Raw genomic sequence first — 18,849 nt, forward strand, 5'->3', positions numbered from 1 at the left:
ATTTTACTTCAGTCACAATGCATGTACAAGGTACCCTCAAATTCAGATTTACTCATAAATAGCATTTAAGAAATTTGTTGAAGATCTGGTGGCAAATTCAACCGCTCATAACAACTGAATTAAATTATGCATGCGTTCAGAATATAGCTTCTCTGAGGAACAATGGAATTTTCTTATGAAGTCATCAACTACAGAAGGATGTATGAATCAACAAACTTCGCAGAAAGAATGTTTTATTTTTTTTTTTAATACATAGGCTATCAATTTACAATTTATAGCCTACTCTATTTTTAGGCAGATGTCAAGCCTTCAGGAAGGGATTGACTATCAGGGTCAGGCAAGAGAAATCTGCGGCAAGCATACAATACAGCCGAGTGGAACCCAGAGGGATTGTCTATGAATACAAAATGCCCAGCCTGCAATCATATTTCAGCAGAATTCTGTTAAACATGATGAATTATATGTTTTTCTATTTATTTTTCTCCAGAGAGAGAGAGAGAGAGAGAGAGAGACCTGGGGGACCCTAATAATTTCACATGGGACCTTCATTTGCTTGCGAGCTTCTTGGGCTCCTTGGTAGTTCATCCAATCTTCAAAGCCATATATAAAAGTGGTTGGCACTTTCCATTCTGATGCGCTGTACAGAAAAGAGATGAGTGGCTGTAAATGCATTATATCACCAGCTACAGGTAGAATTTTATTGTGTTGTTGGATGTTTGGGTTCACCGCCTAGAACGCTCAACTTCAATTCCAAACATTGGTCCATTTTTTAACTAAATCCTATGCTTAAGAATTTGAAGTTTCAAGAGTTATTACCTAGAAGGAGGCTCACCCTCATTCAAGAAAATGAGGTTAAATAGTAGTCCTTTTAATGCATATACCAAAAAGGCAAGCAATCCATGAAGGACCTGTAGGGCTAGATCATCATTGTGAAGAAAACTTAGTGACATGCAACTCAAGTATGAGGTGCAATGGATGATGGCCTCACATTAATGCATCAGTGACCCAAGTGTGATACTTAGCATTTGTTACAGTTGAAGGAATGCAGAATCCACGATATTAATTCACGTCACAGATCAGAAATTCTTTTTCTGACTCAAGAAACAACATTAAAGATAGGACCAACAAACCTGTGCAGAAGGGGCAACCGAGCAAATGCTCCAAATGAAAATATGTATTTCAAGCACAGCTCTCCACTAGCTTTGGCTGCTACAGTATGGTACACATAATCTAACATTGAAATTGTAATAATCAGAAATCTGCTAGTTCATATATGCAGTATAGCAACAAATTTATCTTAAGGCTACCTGTGAGTAACTTGGACTCCTCTTCAGTTAACAAATCACCAGTTGAATATGAACTAAATCTAGCACTTGTATACTTGCGTACAAGATCTGGACCCCAAGGGCCAATACCTCTGCATAATTTCAGGAGGTCAGTAGATAAATTAGGACAATTTAATAGAATCAATATCTTTAAATAGCAACTAAAAGCATTTACCAAATAAACAACAGGTTCTAATAACCAAATCAGAAATTTATAAAGAGAATCTGATCCATATGAGCATGACATAATCAATTATACGAGTCTCAGATCCTTCCATACATAGACAAAGACTTCCACCAAAAATACAATCAACCAGTATAAAGTAATGCATAAGGACAAATAATCTGCCAAGACTCCACTTGAACCACTCAATTTGTAAGCAACTGCAAATCTGATTAATGAATCTGTGATGGTAAGACGCGCAATGGAATTGCAAGGGTAAATAACAAAAAGAGGGGGGCGGGGAATCAATGACATTATTGACTTGCGCTAGCAATTTCCTAACCTTGGACCAAACCACCTGATATTACATGGTTTGGTGGGACTTTACCAACACAAGGTTAATAGGTCATTGAAATCTGAATCAACTAAGAGAAATGATCTCAGACTCGGCTTTCCAACCAGCAATCTGAATTTAACATGATTAGTAATAAATTAATTGCTATTATTTTTTAATTATTCAAATTTATTACAATTCTACTTCATCTTAAAATATTATTTCGATTTTAAACAAGAAGTTTGTTTTAATCAGTTTGGTGGATTGGGTAGATAGCAAGGTTAGAAGGATAACAAGGTTACAAGGTGCTAAAAAGCTCTTTATATGCAATGCATAGACCTCAAGGGTAGGGCTTGAAATCTCAAAAATCTTCCCATTTTTAAATTACAAATATTTTATTAGCATGGGAAATTGGTAGAAATATTCAAATCAGTAAGTGATCTAAATATATGTGAATAGATGCATCATAATTTACCAACCATTCAAAAAAAAAAAGAAAGAAAAAAAAAAAGGATGATCAATGTTTCATCAATCAACACTCTATAGATGAATCTCGGCTTATGGATTATACCTTGGGTGTGGGGGGTTTGAATGGGTGTCTTTTCAACTTAGAGATGGCTCCCACTGAAAGACCATTGTTCCCCTGTTTTTTTTTTTTGTTTTGTTTTTTTTTTTTTCGTTTTTTACTTTCCAATATTTTTAGTAAACAATCAAAACACATGCATTAATGCACCAATACTCCCCAATCAAAAGCAACTGAACCTTTCAACAAGCATCAAATATTCAAGTTCCTTAGATAAATCTGAAATTATTTCAACTCTTTCCTAAGCACAACTCATAACATTCAGTCAACATTATCAACCACCCAATCCATTATAGTAATTTGAACTTCATAAGCATAAATAAGCTGATAGAGATAATCAAATGAAGAAATAGAAAGAAGAAAGCAATCATACAAGGATTTAACATGAAAAATCACCGAAAAGATAAAACTATGGGCATAATAGCGATAGAAAATTTCCACTATGAAGAAGTTTAAGCGCAAACTTCTATGACAATTTAAACAATGCTCAATGTGATAGAAGTTTGTTTTATTAGTTTTGAAGCCCATTTAATTATAAATATTTTCTTATAATTTTTTGAACTTCATAATTGTCTTATTGTACAAATCGCTTAATACCAATCTGAGATATGGAAACCAATATGCCTCAAGACCTTCAGAGTCTATGACTGAGACTACAATACACCTTATGATTTTCTATTACAAAATTTAACCAAAATAATCAGAATCTAAAAAACTTAGTTGATTTAATTATGTTTATCCACAACCTCAGACCATCTTCAATTTGAATAGGCAAGTAGTCAAAGGGATGAGTTTGAAAGAGACAAGCTAGGAGTATACATAGGAATTCTGAAACAAAATAGCCAATCTACCTAAAGTTTTCACACTCTCTTCCAACAAGATACATTAGTCAACCCCTATTCCAACAAACAATGAAAAGTCCTCGTGGAAAATACTTTATAGGCAATGACATGAGATTTCTGAAACCATCACTATGATTTGACCTTTGATGTCAGATATAGTATCAGGAAAACCAAACAACTTAAACCTAAGAGAACAAACGTGTTTGTTGAAAAAGAAAGTAACAAATAAATTTTTTATTTCCTAACAATGACTATTGAGCCCATTTGTAGAAGTAGAAGTTAGATGCCCTAGACATAAGTCAGAAATAAAACAATAGGAGCCCACTCTAAAGCATAAGCCTCGAGGCAGATCCTTAGGGCATCATATTTTAATTTACATCATGTGGTCTTCAAGTTCTGACATTTTATAGTAGAAATATTGAACATTCTAGATGTTTAATTAAGCATAAAGGGCACAAGGAATTGGCATCATGTTCCCAATCAGGAAGCTCAGCAGCAAGATCTCTTTGGTTTTTGTATTTTTTTTTTAATCATCAAATTCTATATACATACATGCGCATATACTAAATATACAGACACATACAGCACTTCCAACACTTTCATTGGAGCAAAAGCAGGAAAGAGAAGTCACTGGGTAATAGTACCCTAGGGTAGTTTACTTCCCTCTAACACAACTGTGGGAAAAGAAGGTTTTTGGAAGCTCCTACAGTTTGATGATTGCTTTAATCAATATGGATTATGCATTCTATCATTGTGCCCTTCTACGAACAAGAGGAACCTATTGATTATATGGCCACTGCTACGGGATTGTCCAATAAAGACATAAATTTCACTCGGTGTCGAAACACAAACAACATGTTTGTTGAAAAAGAAAGTAACGAATAATTTTTTTACTTCCTAACAATCACTATGGAGCCCATTTATTGAAGTAGAACCCTAGATACAAGTAAGAAAAAAAACAATAAGAGCCCACTCTGAGGCATAACCCTCAAGGCAGATCCTTAGGGTCTCGTATTTTAATTTATATCATGTGGTCTTCAAGTTCTAACATTTTGTAGTAAAATTATTGAACATTCTATATGCTTAATTAAGCATAAAGGCCACAAATGCCCATATGCATTCAAGGGCCTGAACTATGTAGATTATGCAATGACAATAGGTGACTACTGACACAGATATATTACATGAAGTAGAGTTTTAAAGATCAGATTTTGAAGCATAAGGATGAAAATATTTTACCTGACAAGCTTCTGAGGAGTAAAATTAGATTCCCACAAATGGTTCAGAACAGCTCCTTTCCATGTTGCTCTGAACCGTGTAAGCCACTCTGACTTACCATCTGATTCCAATGAAAATCCAGCAGGTCCCACCAAAATCAAGTGCTGAATGTGCTCAGGATGCTATATCATAAATAATAAATTAATATAAATAAAAAGAAAAACACCACCATTTTTCTCCCAAAAGTTAGATGTCAAGATGACAAAGCAATCACCTTGAGAGCATATTTAGCTGCAACATAGCCCCCGACAGAGTGCCCAAGCAATATAAAGTTGCTAAGGTTTTTGGCTTTACGCCACTCCTCAAAGGAATCAATGAACCAAGCCTCAGTCTCTGTGTTACAAATTACAAGATAATTGAAACATGGAATTCAACATAACTAAAATATGAATTAGAACAGAATGAAACAACACCCATGAGTGGATCATACAACAAATATATATTATAGAATGTGTGTGTGTATGCATGCATAGAGACAGAGAGGATTTGCCTTTATATCAAATGTGAACCTACGAAAGTTGCCTGTACATTAACCAATAAACAAGGTCAACTAAATTGATATCCCTTCTCAGCAGAAGGGTTTAAATAATATCAGAAAGTGAAGGAATCTTCTGATGTCTACTAAAAAATAAGAACTTCAGGAAATAACAGTACCATACAATCATAATATATTCATATAGAGAGAGATATTCAAATTATGCTTTGGATAGTTCAAGGTACCGACAGCTGAAAAACAATTATGTATATATTCAAATGTAGTAGAATTACCCATACTTATATACATAAATAATGACCTATATTATAGTGACAAATTAAATAAACCATGACTAACCTTCGGTACTTTTGCAAGTGAAGTCAGGCCTGCTTGATCCACCCCAACTGCAGAGAAAATTCAAGTAAGGAAGTGCACCATCAACAATGTAAGTTCTTACTGAAAACAGATCTAAGAGAGCAGCAATATCAAGAGTTCAAAATATGAAATAAAAATACATTTTCTGTACAAGAAAATGATCACTGATCAACACCAAAACTCCAGCTTAAAGGAACATAATAGGCTTTATATATAAGGATCAGAAAGACTTTTAACATCAGTTATAGTAAGTGCAAATATTCTCACCCTAGTTGATCAATGGCGATGACCCTGAATCGTCTAGCAAGAGCATCAAAATTCCGGAAAAAGAAACCTTGAGAAGCACCATATCCATGAACCATTACAAGAGTAGGAGAATCATCTTTGCTGTCAAAAGTAACTGTGTTGATAAACCTTGGTTCATTGCTGGCAGACCGAAACCACCTGACTTTGGACCCAGGTGGCCCAGACCCTATATTAACCTGTTCTTGAACATAAGGAGTCCTGAAATTCATCCATACACCCATGACAACAGAAGAGAAACAGGCAATGGATAAGTAATAGAAATCAAAACTGAATTTCATCAGAACCCAGTTATTTTGCGGGAATTTCAATTCCAAATTTACAATCAAATTACAAATTGAAATTTTAAAAAAATTAAGAAAATAAGCGCTGGGAGCATTTATCCATCGGCTCATTATACACAAAACAGGAATCTTCAAATAACGGTATTCTAGGGTTTTATCGAAAGAAAGACACAAAAAATAGGGCAATTTTTATTGTTGAGCCAAATTATGATGCAAGATTATTGAATATTATAGAAATTCAGAATTATTATGCAATCTAGCGCTCCGTAGGGTTCTGGAAAAGAATGAGAAAGAGAGAGGAAACTAGTTTCCTCAGCGTAAGAAAATAGGATTAGGAGAGATATGTACTTGACTAAGGAGAGAAGACGCTTTTCGGCGTCGATGATATGATCGGTAGAGGTAGGGATCCAACGGAAAAGAGAAGGCCACAAAGATCTGGATTTAGTAGTTGAGGAGGAGGATCCAAGCTCCGCCTTAGTCATCTCTTCCGCCATCCTCGACCACCGAACGAAACGATAGCTCATACACCGTAATTGCCAAGTTTTTAGGGTGATGAATATAGATTGTAGTGTCAAAAGCCTTTCCAACGGCCTATAGTTGCTGCGCAGCCTGCGCCTGCCTTTATACACATATAAACCCGTTACACGGTCAACGGCGGCCTCACCATTATGTATTGTTTTCTTTTTACGCACGGTTTTGTTACGTTTGCTGTGACGCACGCGGATGACAGGAAAATACACCAGGATTCCAGGTCCAAATTCTAGTCGCACCCGCCTCTCAGTCTCTCCAACCCAACAAGCCAATAACTTGTGCACCAAGACATTTCCATTTTTTTTTTTTTTTTTGGAAACTTGTGTTTTGGCACTCGGATATAGAAAATATATGATCTGTTTGGTTATTGTTTTTAAAAACTATTCTAAAAAATAATTTTTGAAAATAATTTTTAAGAACAGTTTTTTGTGTTTTCAGAAAGAAAGAAAGAAAAAAATTATGTTTGAAAACTGAATTCTGGAAAACAGTTTTTGTTCTCCAAAAAAACAAAAAAAAAAAAACATGTTTGGTTGAGTTAATGAAAAGGTTTTTTAAAATAAACAAAAAATATGTTTGAAAGTTATTTTTTTTAATTAATAAAGTATTTTCTTCCATTAACTTGATATTATAAATATATAAATAATTTTTATATGCACAATTCATTTAAATTAAAAAAAAATATTCCATTTTGAAATTTTTACACCAGTTATAATTTTTTTAAATAAATGATGACTTTGTCACCATATATAAGTATATTAATTTCAATAATGTAAGGAATAAGAAAGGGTTTATGGGTGAGGGTGTGGTGGTTGGGTGGAGCTCATCTTTGTGGAAACACAAAAAAAAAAAAACACGAAAAACAATCTACTCTTTGAACAGTGAAAAAACAATGAAAATATTTTTTTATTGTTATCAAAAAAGTGGTTTTTGAGAACACAAAAAACAAAAACACACCATCTTCCCTAAACAAGTTTTTTGTGTTTTTTGTTTTTAAGAACAGAAAACAGGAACCAAACAGACCCTATGCTTTTGGAAACTCAAATATATGAAATATGAGATCCAACTATTAATGGGCAGAATAATATCGAAAACGTGCACTATGTCTTGTTTACTTTTCCTCTTCCCATATTGCCCCCAAATTTCTTCATGTCATCAACAAGTCCTCTACATGTCAACAGAACAATATGAAACTTGAACTAATTCTCAAAGTTGGAACACAAAGAAACCCAACCTGAGAACCAAAAGTAGGGAAACTCGTATACGCTACTAAACAGGGCGATGTCAAAACACACCTTTCGTCGTCTCTCCGCCTGAAATGGCTCTGCTAGGTGCTTGCCCTATGCCCTAAAAGTTGTGGGCACTCATCTGGAAGCCATAGAAGATGGAGATAGAGCAACGAGGAGAGGAGAAAATGGTAGAAGCTCACACTTGAAGCCTTAACGAACAAAAATGGAAATGGATCAACAGTAGAGTTGCTTGTGACGCATGAAACGAGGATAAAACGATCCAAATCCGAAACCTTAGCCTTGAAAGCCCTCAAATTTCTCCAAAAATTAGTTCAATCAGTTCGAAACGCACCAAAATTTGTCTCTGAACCCAAAACCAATAAAACCCATTAAAGAATAAAGAAGACGTGGTAGAAATAGAAGCGCGGGAATGATTTTATAAATTCTCAACCCGACAAATCGTCGATTGGTAGCCAATTGGTTGACCGCCTGGTCAATTGGTTTAATGTGGTCAATTGGTTCACTTTTCTTATTTTGGGGACTGTTTCTTAGGTACTACCTTAATAGCCTTTAGGTACCACCTTAATATACCTTAGGTACTACCTTAGTTAAACTTGGGTACTACATATCCGAAGCCTCAAAACTTCAATTGTGGACATTACTTACTTCATTTGTGACCCTTAGAACATACCATTATATGATTATTTAGTGTGGTCAATTGGTTCACTTTTCTTATTTTGGGGACTATACCTTAATAGCTCTTAAGTACCACCTTAATCTACCTTAGGTACTACCTTAGTTAAACTTGGGAACAACCTGTCCAAAGCCTAGGAACTTCAATTGTGGACATTATTTACTTCATTTGTGATCCTTAAAACATGTCATTATGTGATTATTTAGTGTGGTCAATTGGTTCACCTTTCTTATTTTGGAGATTGTTCATTAGGTACTACCTTAAAGCTCTTAGACATTACCTTAATCTACCTTAGGTACTACCTTAACGGAGCTTAGATACTACCTTTGTTAAACTTGAGTACTACTTGTCCAAAGCCTCAAAACTTCAATTGTGGACATTACTTACTTCAGTTGCGACCCTTAGCGCATGTCATTATGTAATTAATGAAGTAAGTAATGTCCACAATTGAAGTTACGAGGCTTCAGATAGGTAGTTCCCAAGTTTAACTAAGATAGCACCTAAGGTAGATTAAGGTGATACCTAAGGGCTACTAAGGTAGTACCTAAGGAACAGTGCCCAAAATAAGAAAGGTGAACAAATTGACTACACCAAATAATCATATAATAGCATGCTCTAAAGGCCACAAATGAAGTAAGTAATGTCCATAATTGAAGTTTTGAGGCTTCGAACAGGTAGTTCCCAAGTTTAACTAAGATAGTACCTAAGGAACAGTCCCCAAAATAAAAAAGTTGAACCAATTGACCACACTAAATAATCACATAATAACATGTCGTCGCAAGATGCTTCAAATGACCCTCCCCATGGGCTTATATAGAAAGTGGGAAGCTTCTGGAGACATCTACACTTAGCTACAAAATGGAAGAATATGGAAGTTTTTAGAGAGGGCTAGAGATGTCCACACATCTCTACACTTGGCTAGGAGAGCATTGGAATAGTGTGGGGTGTTCTTGAATCTTCCAAAGTCATCTTGTACATACCCTTGTACATAGACTAGTGTAGGAGCTTCTAGATTATTCTTGATTTGTAAGGAACCCTTCAAGGTTCTAGAGACTTCCTAAAGTGCTTATAAATAGGTTAAGGCATCATTTGGCCAAGGCACCACCTAAACCATTTCCTAACCAAGCAAATGAGTTCTAAAACACTTGTAAAGCTTTCTTTGAGCAATAAAAGCTTCCATTCTTCGAGAGTTGCCTACTACACCTTCTAAAGCTTCCAAGTCGTGAGCATCTTAGCCTAACAAGCTAAGCATTAGGAGTAAGGTTGGCTTAGCAAGATCAAGTGTCTTAACTTGTCTAAGTGTCACATAAGTTTAGGAAAAGACTAAGTCCGTGACAGTTGGTATCAGAGCACGATTGTGAAGCGGGCATTGTGAAGAAAGCATGTCGGGTTCCAACATGGATGAGACTAGTGAGCAAACCTGTGAGAGGGAGACCGAGCCTGCTATACCGGGTAGGGGCAGAAAGGATAAATCTCGTGATGTCCTTGCTAACATGGAGGCACAGTTAGCCAAGGTAGACCTAGTCATGGTGGACACTTGAGAAGGTTGGACTTGATCGAGTAAGGCATGGAGAAAGGAATGAAGGATCTTAAGGAACAAATCCAAGACCTTCGTGAGGGGATGCTAGTCTCACAAGTTCAATCAATGTCGCATGAGGAGTTTGTGTCCTTCCAAGAAAAGGTCTTGAGCATACTTGCTAGCATGGAGTCAAGGATGGAGGCCTTGGCTACGTGAATGGAGTCCCAAGACAAGGAGGTTAGGCAGGAGTTGGTCATTTACTAGGTTGTTGTGTCGGCACGGGTCATGGCCACACAGGGGGCATCTAAAGTGGAGGTGCCGAAGCCACAAAGGTTTAGTGGCAAGCGGAATGCCAAGGAGTTGGACAACTTCTTATGACATATGTAGCGATACTTCGAGGTTATCACACTGACTAATGAGGCGGCTAAGGTAAGAACTACAACCCTCTACCTTATCAACACAACTACTCTATGGTGGCATCAAAGGTTTGCTAATATGGAGAAAGGCATTTACACTATAGAGACATGGGAGGACTTCAAGAGGGAGATTAAGAGGCAGTTAGTTCTACCCCAAGAACGTAGCTTACCTGGCTAGGAAAAACATGATGCGTCTCAAGCACACAGACTTGATACGCAACTATGTTAAGGAATTCTCTTCGCTTATGCTTGAGATTCCTAACATGACTGAGGAAAAGTTACTATTCAACTTCATGGATAACCTACAAGAGTAGGCCGAGCAAAAATTAAGACGCTGAGGTGTTCAAGACTTAGCCACTACTATGGCAGTAGCAGAGTTTTTAATGGATTACAAGAGAGGGGACTTCTCCAAGGTTGAGTCTTTGGAGGATAGTCACACCACGAATGGGGGGGATCAGGTTTCAAAGGACCATAATGCTCTTAAAATGGATCAGGCAAGACACCTAACGTCTGAGAAAGAAAGGGTAAGGCGAAAATGAAGGAATTTATGCCTAAAATCAAATGTTTCCTATGTGACGATCCATATTGGGCATAGGATTATCCAAAGAATAAGGCGCTTAGTGGCATGATTAAGGAAATGGAACAGGAAGACGAAGCACATATGGGCTCGATGCAGCTACTAGGTGCCCTCCAAGTCAACCCAAAGCCTAGTATGCCTAAGACCTCCCTACTATCAAGGGTGCAAGTAAATGAGGCAAAAGGAGAGCGAGCTAAGGTAGCCCTGACACACATGGACAAGGTCACCAAGGGAAAGGTGAACTTGATGGGCAAGAGGAAGCAACACTCCGCATCGAAAGTGCAGGTGTCTACATCCATTCAAGGCCTTACGGGAGAAGGAGGTGAAGAATATCCTAGCTGAACAGGTCACCAAGAGACAAGGGGTCCCTCCTGTGATAGAGTATCTAGTTCAATGGAAATGACTACCTAAGAGACAAGTAAACTGGGAACATGTGGATTCCTTGAAAAGGTTCTGGAAACACATCAAGAGGTTTCAAGAAGAAGCAACGATGGGGACATCAATGACATGGGTGGGGGAGAGTGTCACAAGATGCTTCAAATGACCTTCCCCATGAGAAGCTTCTAGAGACCTCTAGAGACATCTACATTTCACAACAAAGTGGAAGAGTATGGAAGCTTTTAGAGAGAGCTAGAGATGTCCACACATCTCTACACTTAGCTAGGAGAGCATTAGAATAGTATGAGGTGTTCTAGAATCTTCCAAAGTCATCTTGTACATACCTTTGTACATAGACCAGTGTAGGAGCTTGTAGATTATTCTTGATTTGTAAGGAACCCTTCAAGGTTCTAGAGACTTCCTAAGGTGCTTATAAATAAGTTAAGGCTTCATTTGGCCAAAGCACCACCCAAACCACTTCCTAACCAAGCAAGTGAGATCCAAAGCACTTGTAAAGCTTCCTTTGAGTAATAAAAGTTTTTATTCTTCAAAAGTTGTCTATTATGCCTTCTAAAACTTTCAAGTCGTGAGCATCTTAGCCTAACAAGTTAGGCATCATGAGTAAGGTTCTTGTCTAAGTGTCGCACGAGTTTAGAAAAAGACTAAGTCTGTGACAATGCTCTAAGGGTCACAAATGAAGTAAGTAATGTCTAAAATTGAAGTTCCCAAGCTTCGGACAAATAGTGCCCAAGTTTAACTAAGGTAGTACCTAAGCTCCGTTAAGGTAGTACCTAAGGTAGATTAAGCTGGTACCTAAGGACTATTAAGGTAGTACCTAAGGAACAATCCCCAAAATAAGAAAGGTGAACCAATTGAACACACTAAAGCTTTCCATTTAAATTTACCAGTCAATTAATCCCCTAAAAAATAAACAAATAAATAAAGCAAACAATTATAAACACCCTGTGGACCCCGCATTTCGGCTCAATGCGTTTCCCACTCGATGGCGAGCTCGATTTTTATTTTTGAAAAATTGATTTTATTTGGTTAAGAAAATGACTTGGAGTCGCCACTTATTTTTGTTTTATTTTTAAAAGGGTAAACAAAATAAAAAAGAAAAACCCTAAGTGTGACTCCTTATTTTGGAAAAGGTTGTCTGCGGGAAAAACCGGATCGGGTTCGGGGGTCAGGTTACTTATCGGGAAGGTACGGTACAAACCGTAGCACCCCTTTAAGTCCCTAAAGTCGGGTCTCTACTAATAAAATGAAGCAATCATGGCAATTGATGAGGGAATCAATGAATACTCAGAGTGATCATGCACATGCGAGAATCTAAACATGCATACAGAAAATGACCTGAGCGGATGTGGATGCGTACCTGGGCAACGAGCCACCATGCGCTATCAAGAAAGGAGGTTAGTGCATAATAACAATCACGAGATATATCACAGGGCATAATAAAATCTATCATTCATGGCAATTAAATCAATCAATTATAAATTCACTTATGTGGGGCCCCCACCAAAGCCCGATTGATCTTGCACGAATTAATCTCACAAATTCCATTATTCTGAAATTATGAAAATGACATTCATGCTTATATAAAGTCAAGAGGAACAAAAGATTATTTGAAAACCGGAATGGAATTAAGATTGTTCGAGTGAAGACCGGATTTTTGAAATTTGTTTGAAAATTGGAGTATTAGGAATTAAATTTAATAATTGGAATTTTGGAAATTAAATTTAGAAGAAATTAGAATTTTGGAAATTGGAAATTAAGTTCAGAAATTGGAATTTTGAAGAATTGTTTAAAATGGAATTTCAAAATAACTAAAATAATAATAATTAAATAGATTAATGGAAATATTGGAATTTTCAGAAATAGAAATCGAAAGTTTTAATGAATTGTTTAAAATGGAATTTTTAGAATAAATAAATAAAATAAAATAATTAAATAGATTAATGGAAATATTGGAATTTTTGGAATTTAATTCGGTAATCAGAAATTTTAATGAATTGTTTAAAATGGAATTTTAGAATAAATAAATAGAATAAAATAATTAAATAGATTAATGGAAATATTGGAATTTTTGGAATTTAATTCGGTAATCAGAAATTTTAATGAATTGTTTAAAATGGAATTTTAGAATAAATAAATAGAATAAAATAATTAAATAGATTAATGGAAATATTGGAATTTTTGGAATTTAATTCGGTAATCAGAAATTTTAATGAATTGTTTAAAATGGAATTTTTGAATAAATAAATAGAATAAAATAATTAAATAGATTAATGGAAATATTGGAATTTTTGGAATTTAATTCGATAATCAGAAATTTTAATGAATTGTTTAAAATGGAATTTTTGAATAAATAAATAGAATAAAATAATTAAACAGATTAATGGAAATATTGGAATTAGAAATTAAAATCGAAAAGTCGAAAATTTCAATAAATTGTTTTAAAATGGAATTTTGGAATGAATAAATAAAATAATAATAATAATTAAATAAATTAATGTGAATATTGGAATTTTCAGAAAATTGGAATTAAACGTTAAAAAAAACTGAATTTTGAAGTGTCATTTGAAGATTGAATTTTTGAAAAATTAATTTAAAGATTGAAGTGATTGAAAATCAAGAATTTTGAAAGTTGATTTTTTTATTAAAAAAAAAAGATTGGTGGAAACGTGTGAGCGTAAAGGCTTTTAAAAAAAGGAAAATGGGCATGTATGCCCCAATATGGCCCACCAAAAGTCCTCCTGCCATATAATAATTCCTAGACATGGAGTAACTTACATGCCCTGGAACTTCAACCCAATTGTAACTAGCCTTTTCCAAACATTTTGTAACTGATCCAAATTTCTTTTCTTTTCACAGCTCCTCGAATTAATGGTATGTTATCCAACAAATCAGAGCAGCCCTAGGTGGAAGCGCACCACTTGATGCACACCATGGACAGTCAACAGGAACATAGGAAAATCACAGCAAAAATAACAACCATAGAAACAAGACATAAACGTAAATCATTGGGTCAATAAGTGAATCTGTACTTCATGAGTTACCAGTGAACTTGAGAGCCAATGTACATAAACCTCACAATGGGGTCCAAAATAGGAATGTAAATAATACCTCTAAATGCTGCAAATCTGGTATAAAACAGAGACAAAGAAACCAGAGCATAACCCAAACAGTGGAGGCATAAAAACAATCTCAGGCTCAACAATAACATGATGGTTTCTGATATTCAGATTCAGCCAACAAAATAATATGCAGAAACCAAAAGGAAACAATCTGAAAATAGGAGAACATGGAGCCTTAGTAATCGTACCTGGAAATACCTCTCTCCAGTAGCAGCTTCTCCTCAACTCAGCTTGAGACGCCCCCCTCTATCCTCCCACAAAAATCCCTCTCTTGTCACTTCTTCAAAAAAAACCCCCCGCTCAAGCTCCGGACCCCCCCCTCCTGTGTAACTCCTCCTTCTCTTTCCTTTTTTTTTTCTTTCCCTGCCCCTTGTTCTCTGCCACCCTTCCTGCCACCAACAACCCCCACCTCCATTCTTTCCCATCTCACCCACTCTCATAATAAAAAATAATAAAAACCATACTTTGCCTTGGGGTCCTAACCAACCGGGGGGGGGGGGGGGGGGGGGTCTACAACCCACAAATATAGTCATGGACTCGGGGCCTGGTAAAGCGCAATTCAATGGTTTGAATCTTACCCTGATCCCTACACCTATGGAAGGCATTGAAATTTGATGATCCCTACAAAAATAAGCTAATAAATTTGAAACAATCATGTGCAGAATACGACAGCCGGCCCCGTCTCAACTGAGCATAAGGAGTTTTGAGCCTGGGATAAGCATATAAATCCCTTTTCCATCCATTGCTACTTTTAATTTACTTACTAGACATAGATAAGAAAATTATAAAAATAGAAAATTTACTCTTTATCAAAATTTTAATTCTTTTTATAACACCTCCATGGTCATTCCATTTTAATAGAATCTTAAAGAGTGAAACGTTGAATTGTCCAACCGTCATTGTAGGCAGCACCAGCTAGGTTACCTTACCAATGCCAAAGACTTTGCAGAAGAAAAAACAATGAAAAATGTAGGCAGCAGGAATCTCATAAAATAGTACATGCGAGTGTTTCTAAACAAATCCGAACTGGTATCTGCAAAATACATCATTGGATAAATGAAAAAGAAACAACTTAAAAACTTATTCAGAGCCCAGCGAGAAACTAATTCCTAATTCCACATTCTACTGCTCGATCCACAATCACACCCGCATATAAGAATTTTGAAGAAAACAGCACTTCATCCTGAGCAGAACCACCATCTGTAGCCAGAGAGAACACAAAAATAATTCTTAAAGGGCAGCAACAACCCGCACAACCACCGACCAGGGCGCCTTCCTCTATTCAGCTCTTGATTGACCAGCTCGAGATGATAGGATGATGCCAACAATAAGTCCATACAGGGCAAGAGCTTCAGCAAAGATGAGAATGAGGATCATTCCAACAAAAAGCTTTGGCTGCTGAGCATTGGCTCTGCAAATATAACAACAATTCAGACAAAAACATACTCTTAAAGGAAATAAATAGAATTGAATAGATGTAAAAAGGCAAAGGCAGAAGTCCTAATATGAAAAAGTACCAGAACCAAAGTTGGTGCCACTACTTTGAACAAATGGTGGTCAGAGAGAAGCCTAGCATCTCATGACAACCAGGCAATAATCCACTGTAATATAAAAACTAACGGTTCCTTCAAATATCCGTTTCACAAGGAACCAGAAAACCTTAATCTTGGGGTGTTAATTGACTGATGACTGATTGTTATTCCCATTTTGAATGGACAACAAGATATTAAGTCCACCCAATCAAGGAATGGAAACTTGTTCATTTGGCCACCCAATTCTCAGCTTTTCCCTCCCATCCCTCCCTAGTGTATCATCTCTAACAATTCAAAAATGCACACCTTAGCTTCTTTCAAGTTAACCTAAAACACTGGAAAACTCTCAGTCATAACCCCACATATACACCAAAGATCCTGAAATCTTACAGAAGCTCCAAGCTTCCTAGAAACCAATATTTGTTAAGAGAAAAGGCCCTAAGAGCCAAAACACCACATTTCCACATTTGATAGGAACACAAAAGCCATTTATGAATTACATAACTTAAAATCCTGTTTCAAATATTAACAGCAACATAAGGAGCACAATATCTTAGATGGTGCAAGGATAACAGAAAAATAAACTTGAAGTGGCTTATTTTCATTCTTAGAATAAGATTCTATAAACAATAACATTACTTCTTTATACTAATAATATATTTCCTCTTTCCCAGCACCCAAACGCGTCATAACAATCCAAAGATTCCAAACAAGTTATCCATCGCAAGAACCAACATAAACAAGAATCCAGAGAAATCAGCAACTTAAGTTCCCAAGCAAATCACGACATGGAAATTACAAAATGCAATAAAGTATAACCCAAATTCACAATGGCACAACAATTGAGCGTTGTTAAGCAACCTTATAAATCAGAATCAAGGCAGAGAGCAATATACCTCACACCAGCATCACCGACGATCCCAATGGCCATTCCAGCAGAAAGGCCAGCGAGGCCGCAAGCCAGACCAGAAGAAAGGTGAGCGTAACCATCAAAAAGATAATAGGATTTGGCCTTAGGGTTAATACCAGTACTAATGATAACAGCAATAATCAAACCATAAATACCCAACACTCCAGCCATAACAACTGGAACGATCGACTTCATAACAAGCTCTGGTCTCATCACACCCATGGAGGCCACACCAACCCCGCTCTTTGCGGTTCCATATGCAGCTCCCATACCTGAGATCCCGAATCAAAAATCAGATTCACGTTTGAAAAGCCCTAGATCCAAATCCAAACCCAAGACGGACGGACATTAACCTCGGTTTGGTTGCTGAGAAAATTCAAGGAAAAAAAAAAGAGAACGAAATAACATAGGGAATCTTACGGTTCTCAATTTTTCTCAGCAACCAAACAAAAAATAATTCAAAAAGAAAAAAAAAAACAGAAAATTATAAAACCAAAACCAAAACGAATCGAAAATTAGGGTTAGAGTTCAGGTCTTACAGGAGAAAACAAGGGCGGCAGCAGCGCCGAGGAAGCCGAAGAATGGAGCAGTCTCATCGCCGCTGAAGGTAGTCATCTTCTCGTGTTCGATTTTGCAGAGAAACGGACCGGATCTGAGAAAATTTATCTTCCCTTTTCTCTGCAGCGTAGTTTCCTTTTCCCTTCTCGATCCCTCTCTTATTTGTCTGGGTCTCGAAAATGATTAAAAAAAAAAAAAAAAAAGAACCTCTAAAGAATTACAGCTTTACCCTTCGACTAGAGGTGGTAAACTAATTGGGCTTTTGCCGTAGCCCAGTGGGTTAGACGGAAACATCACGTGATCCATGTTTTAAAATAAGACAATAACGTGAATCCTATAATTACCCCTCTCTGCTGTGCCTTTGTTTTATACTCATGAATTTTTTTGTACATCTCCATTAAAATATATTGAATAATGAAGTAATTGAAAACTTTAACCAGCTGATCTTAGACCTCCCTGAAATAATGTTGGTCTTTGTATATTTCTCTTATCAAGGCCCCGCACGGCGTGCAACTACAAGAAACTTCCTGGAATTTTCCTAGACATGCTGAAATAATTCAGCTGATTCAGTCCAGTGGGCCACTTTCTTGGTTCTCGATAGACAAAGACACAGATGTCCCAATTTGAAGGTTTTTGTTCCCCTTTTCCTTCTTGATTTGTTAGGTAGAAAGCTCGTAGAAAAGCTAAAAGATTCAACGAGTGCGTAGCAACAAAAAATGGCAAACAAAACCAAACTCCTTGACTGAACTTAACACACCCCAGCACCAATAAAGAAAAATGCGGTAAACGGTAAATCGATGCGTTTCGAGAAAGTTTTGTTCTTTAAACAAACAAAAAGAAAAAAAATTGCGTCATTGACATCCAAACAGACCCAAAAAGATTAAGCCAGCAAGCATTTAATCGAAATCCTGATTACATCATTTTAACCTGGTTGAAGCATAAAAGCGAACTGACATTTCATCACCTGCCAAATATTAGCAACAGACCATTGCTTATAGATTTGAATCAGGGGGGAAAAAGTAGAGAAGAATTTAATTTGCCCTAAACAATATAAGAACAACATAAAATATAACAAACCTTATTTAGAAACTATTTATATTTTTTGAAGTATTTTTGTAAAAAATAATTATTGAATTTAAACTAATTGTTATCCGTCGTTGACTTGTTTTTTCTCTATTTACATCCTCCACCCATAATTTCGCTCAAACTTCCCACTACAGAAACAGTGGTGGAGCCTTAAACTAGCATACTTTCCATCCCAAGCAATTGATTTGTGAAATAGAGTAATCCCACTAACAGAAAAGGGAGCTGCACGAGTCTATTGGTTACAAGACAACAGATAAGGTGCGTGAATGGTGATAATAAGTGCCATGATAAAGGCTTCGGTGGCAGTGAAGAGAAGGAAC

At 36.4% G+C, this 18,849-nt stretch overlaps 2 protein-coding genes and 1 long non-coding RNA gene across 3 annotated transcripts; all 3 read right to left on the reverse strand.

Annotated features, from left to right (window-relative positions):
• Nucleotides 1-89: 89 nt before the first annotated feature.
• LOC117906652 (1-acylglycerol-3-phosphate O-acyltransferase) lies at nucleotides 90-6,602 on the reverse strand. Its single transcript, XM_034819769.1, has 9 exons — nucleotides 6,311-6,602; nucleotides 5,643-5,879; nucleotides 5,358-5,404; nucleotides 4,740-4,858; nucleotides 4,487-4,647; nucleotides 1,308-1,417; nucleotides 1,131-1,230; nucleotides 514-637; nucleotides 90-416 (listed from the first exon to the last, which is right to left on the reverse strand). The coding sequence occupies exons 1-9, from the start codon at nucleotides 6,484-6,486 to the stop codon at nucleotides 291-293; spliced, it is 1,200 nt and encodes a 399-aa protein (XP_034675660.1). The 5' UTR covers nucleotides 6,487-6,602; the 3' UTR covers nucleotides 90-290.
• A 7,733-nt stretch (nucleotides 6,603-14,335) lies between these two features.
• LOC117906475 lies at nucleotides 14,336-14,683 on the reverse strand. Its single transcript, XR_004649829.1, has 2 exons — nucleotides 14,632-14,683; nucleotides 14,336-14,449 (listed from the first exon to the last, which is right to left on the reverse strand). It is a non-coding gene; the product is annotated as an uncharacterized LOC117906475 (long non-coding RNA).
• Nucleotides 14,684-15,402: 719 nt separating this feature from the next.
• Nucleotides 15,403-17,602, reverse strand: LOC117907055 (V-type proton ATPase subunit c1-like). The gene is made up of 3 exons (XM_034820412.1): nucleotides 17,425-17,602; nucleotides 16,872-17,157; nucleotides 15,403-15,854 (listed from the first exon to the last, which is right to left on the reverse strand). The coding sequence occupies exons 1-3, from the start codon at nucleotides 17,498-17,500 to the stop codon at nucleotides 15,722-15,724; spliced, it is 495 nt and encodes a 164-aa protein (XP_034676303.1). The 5' UTR covers nucleotides 17,501-17,602; the 3' UTR covers nucleotides 15,403-15,721.
• Nucleotides 17,603-18,849: the final 1,247 nt, after the last annotated feature.

Source organism: Vitis riparia, chromosome 18 (genome assembly GCF_004353265.1).
Source record: "Vitis riparia cultivar Riparia Gloire de Montpellier isolate 1030 chromosome 18, EGFV_Vit.rip_1.0, whole genome shotgun sequence".
Classification (NCBI taxonomy): domain Eukaryota; kingdom Viridiplantae; phylum Streptophyta; class Magnoliopsida; order Vitales; family Vitaceae; genus Vitis; species Vitis riparia.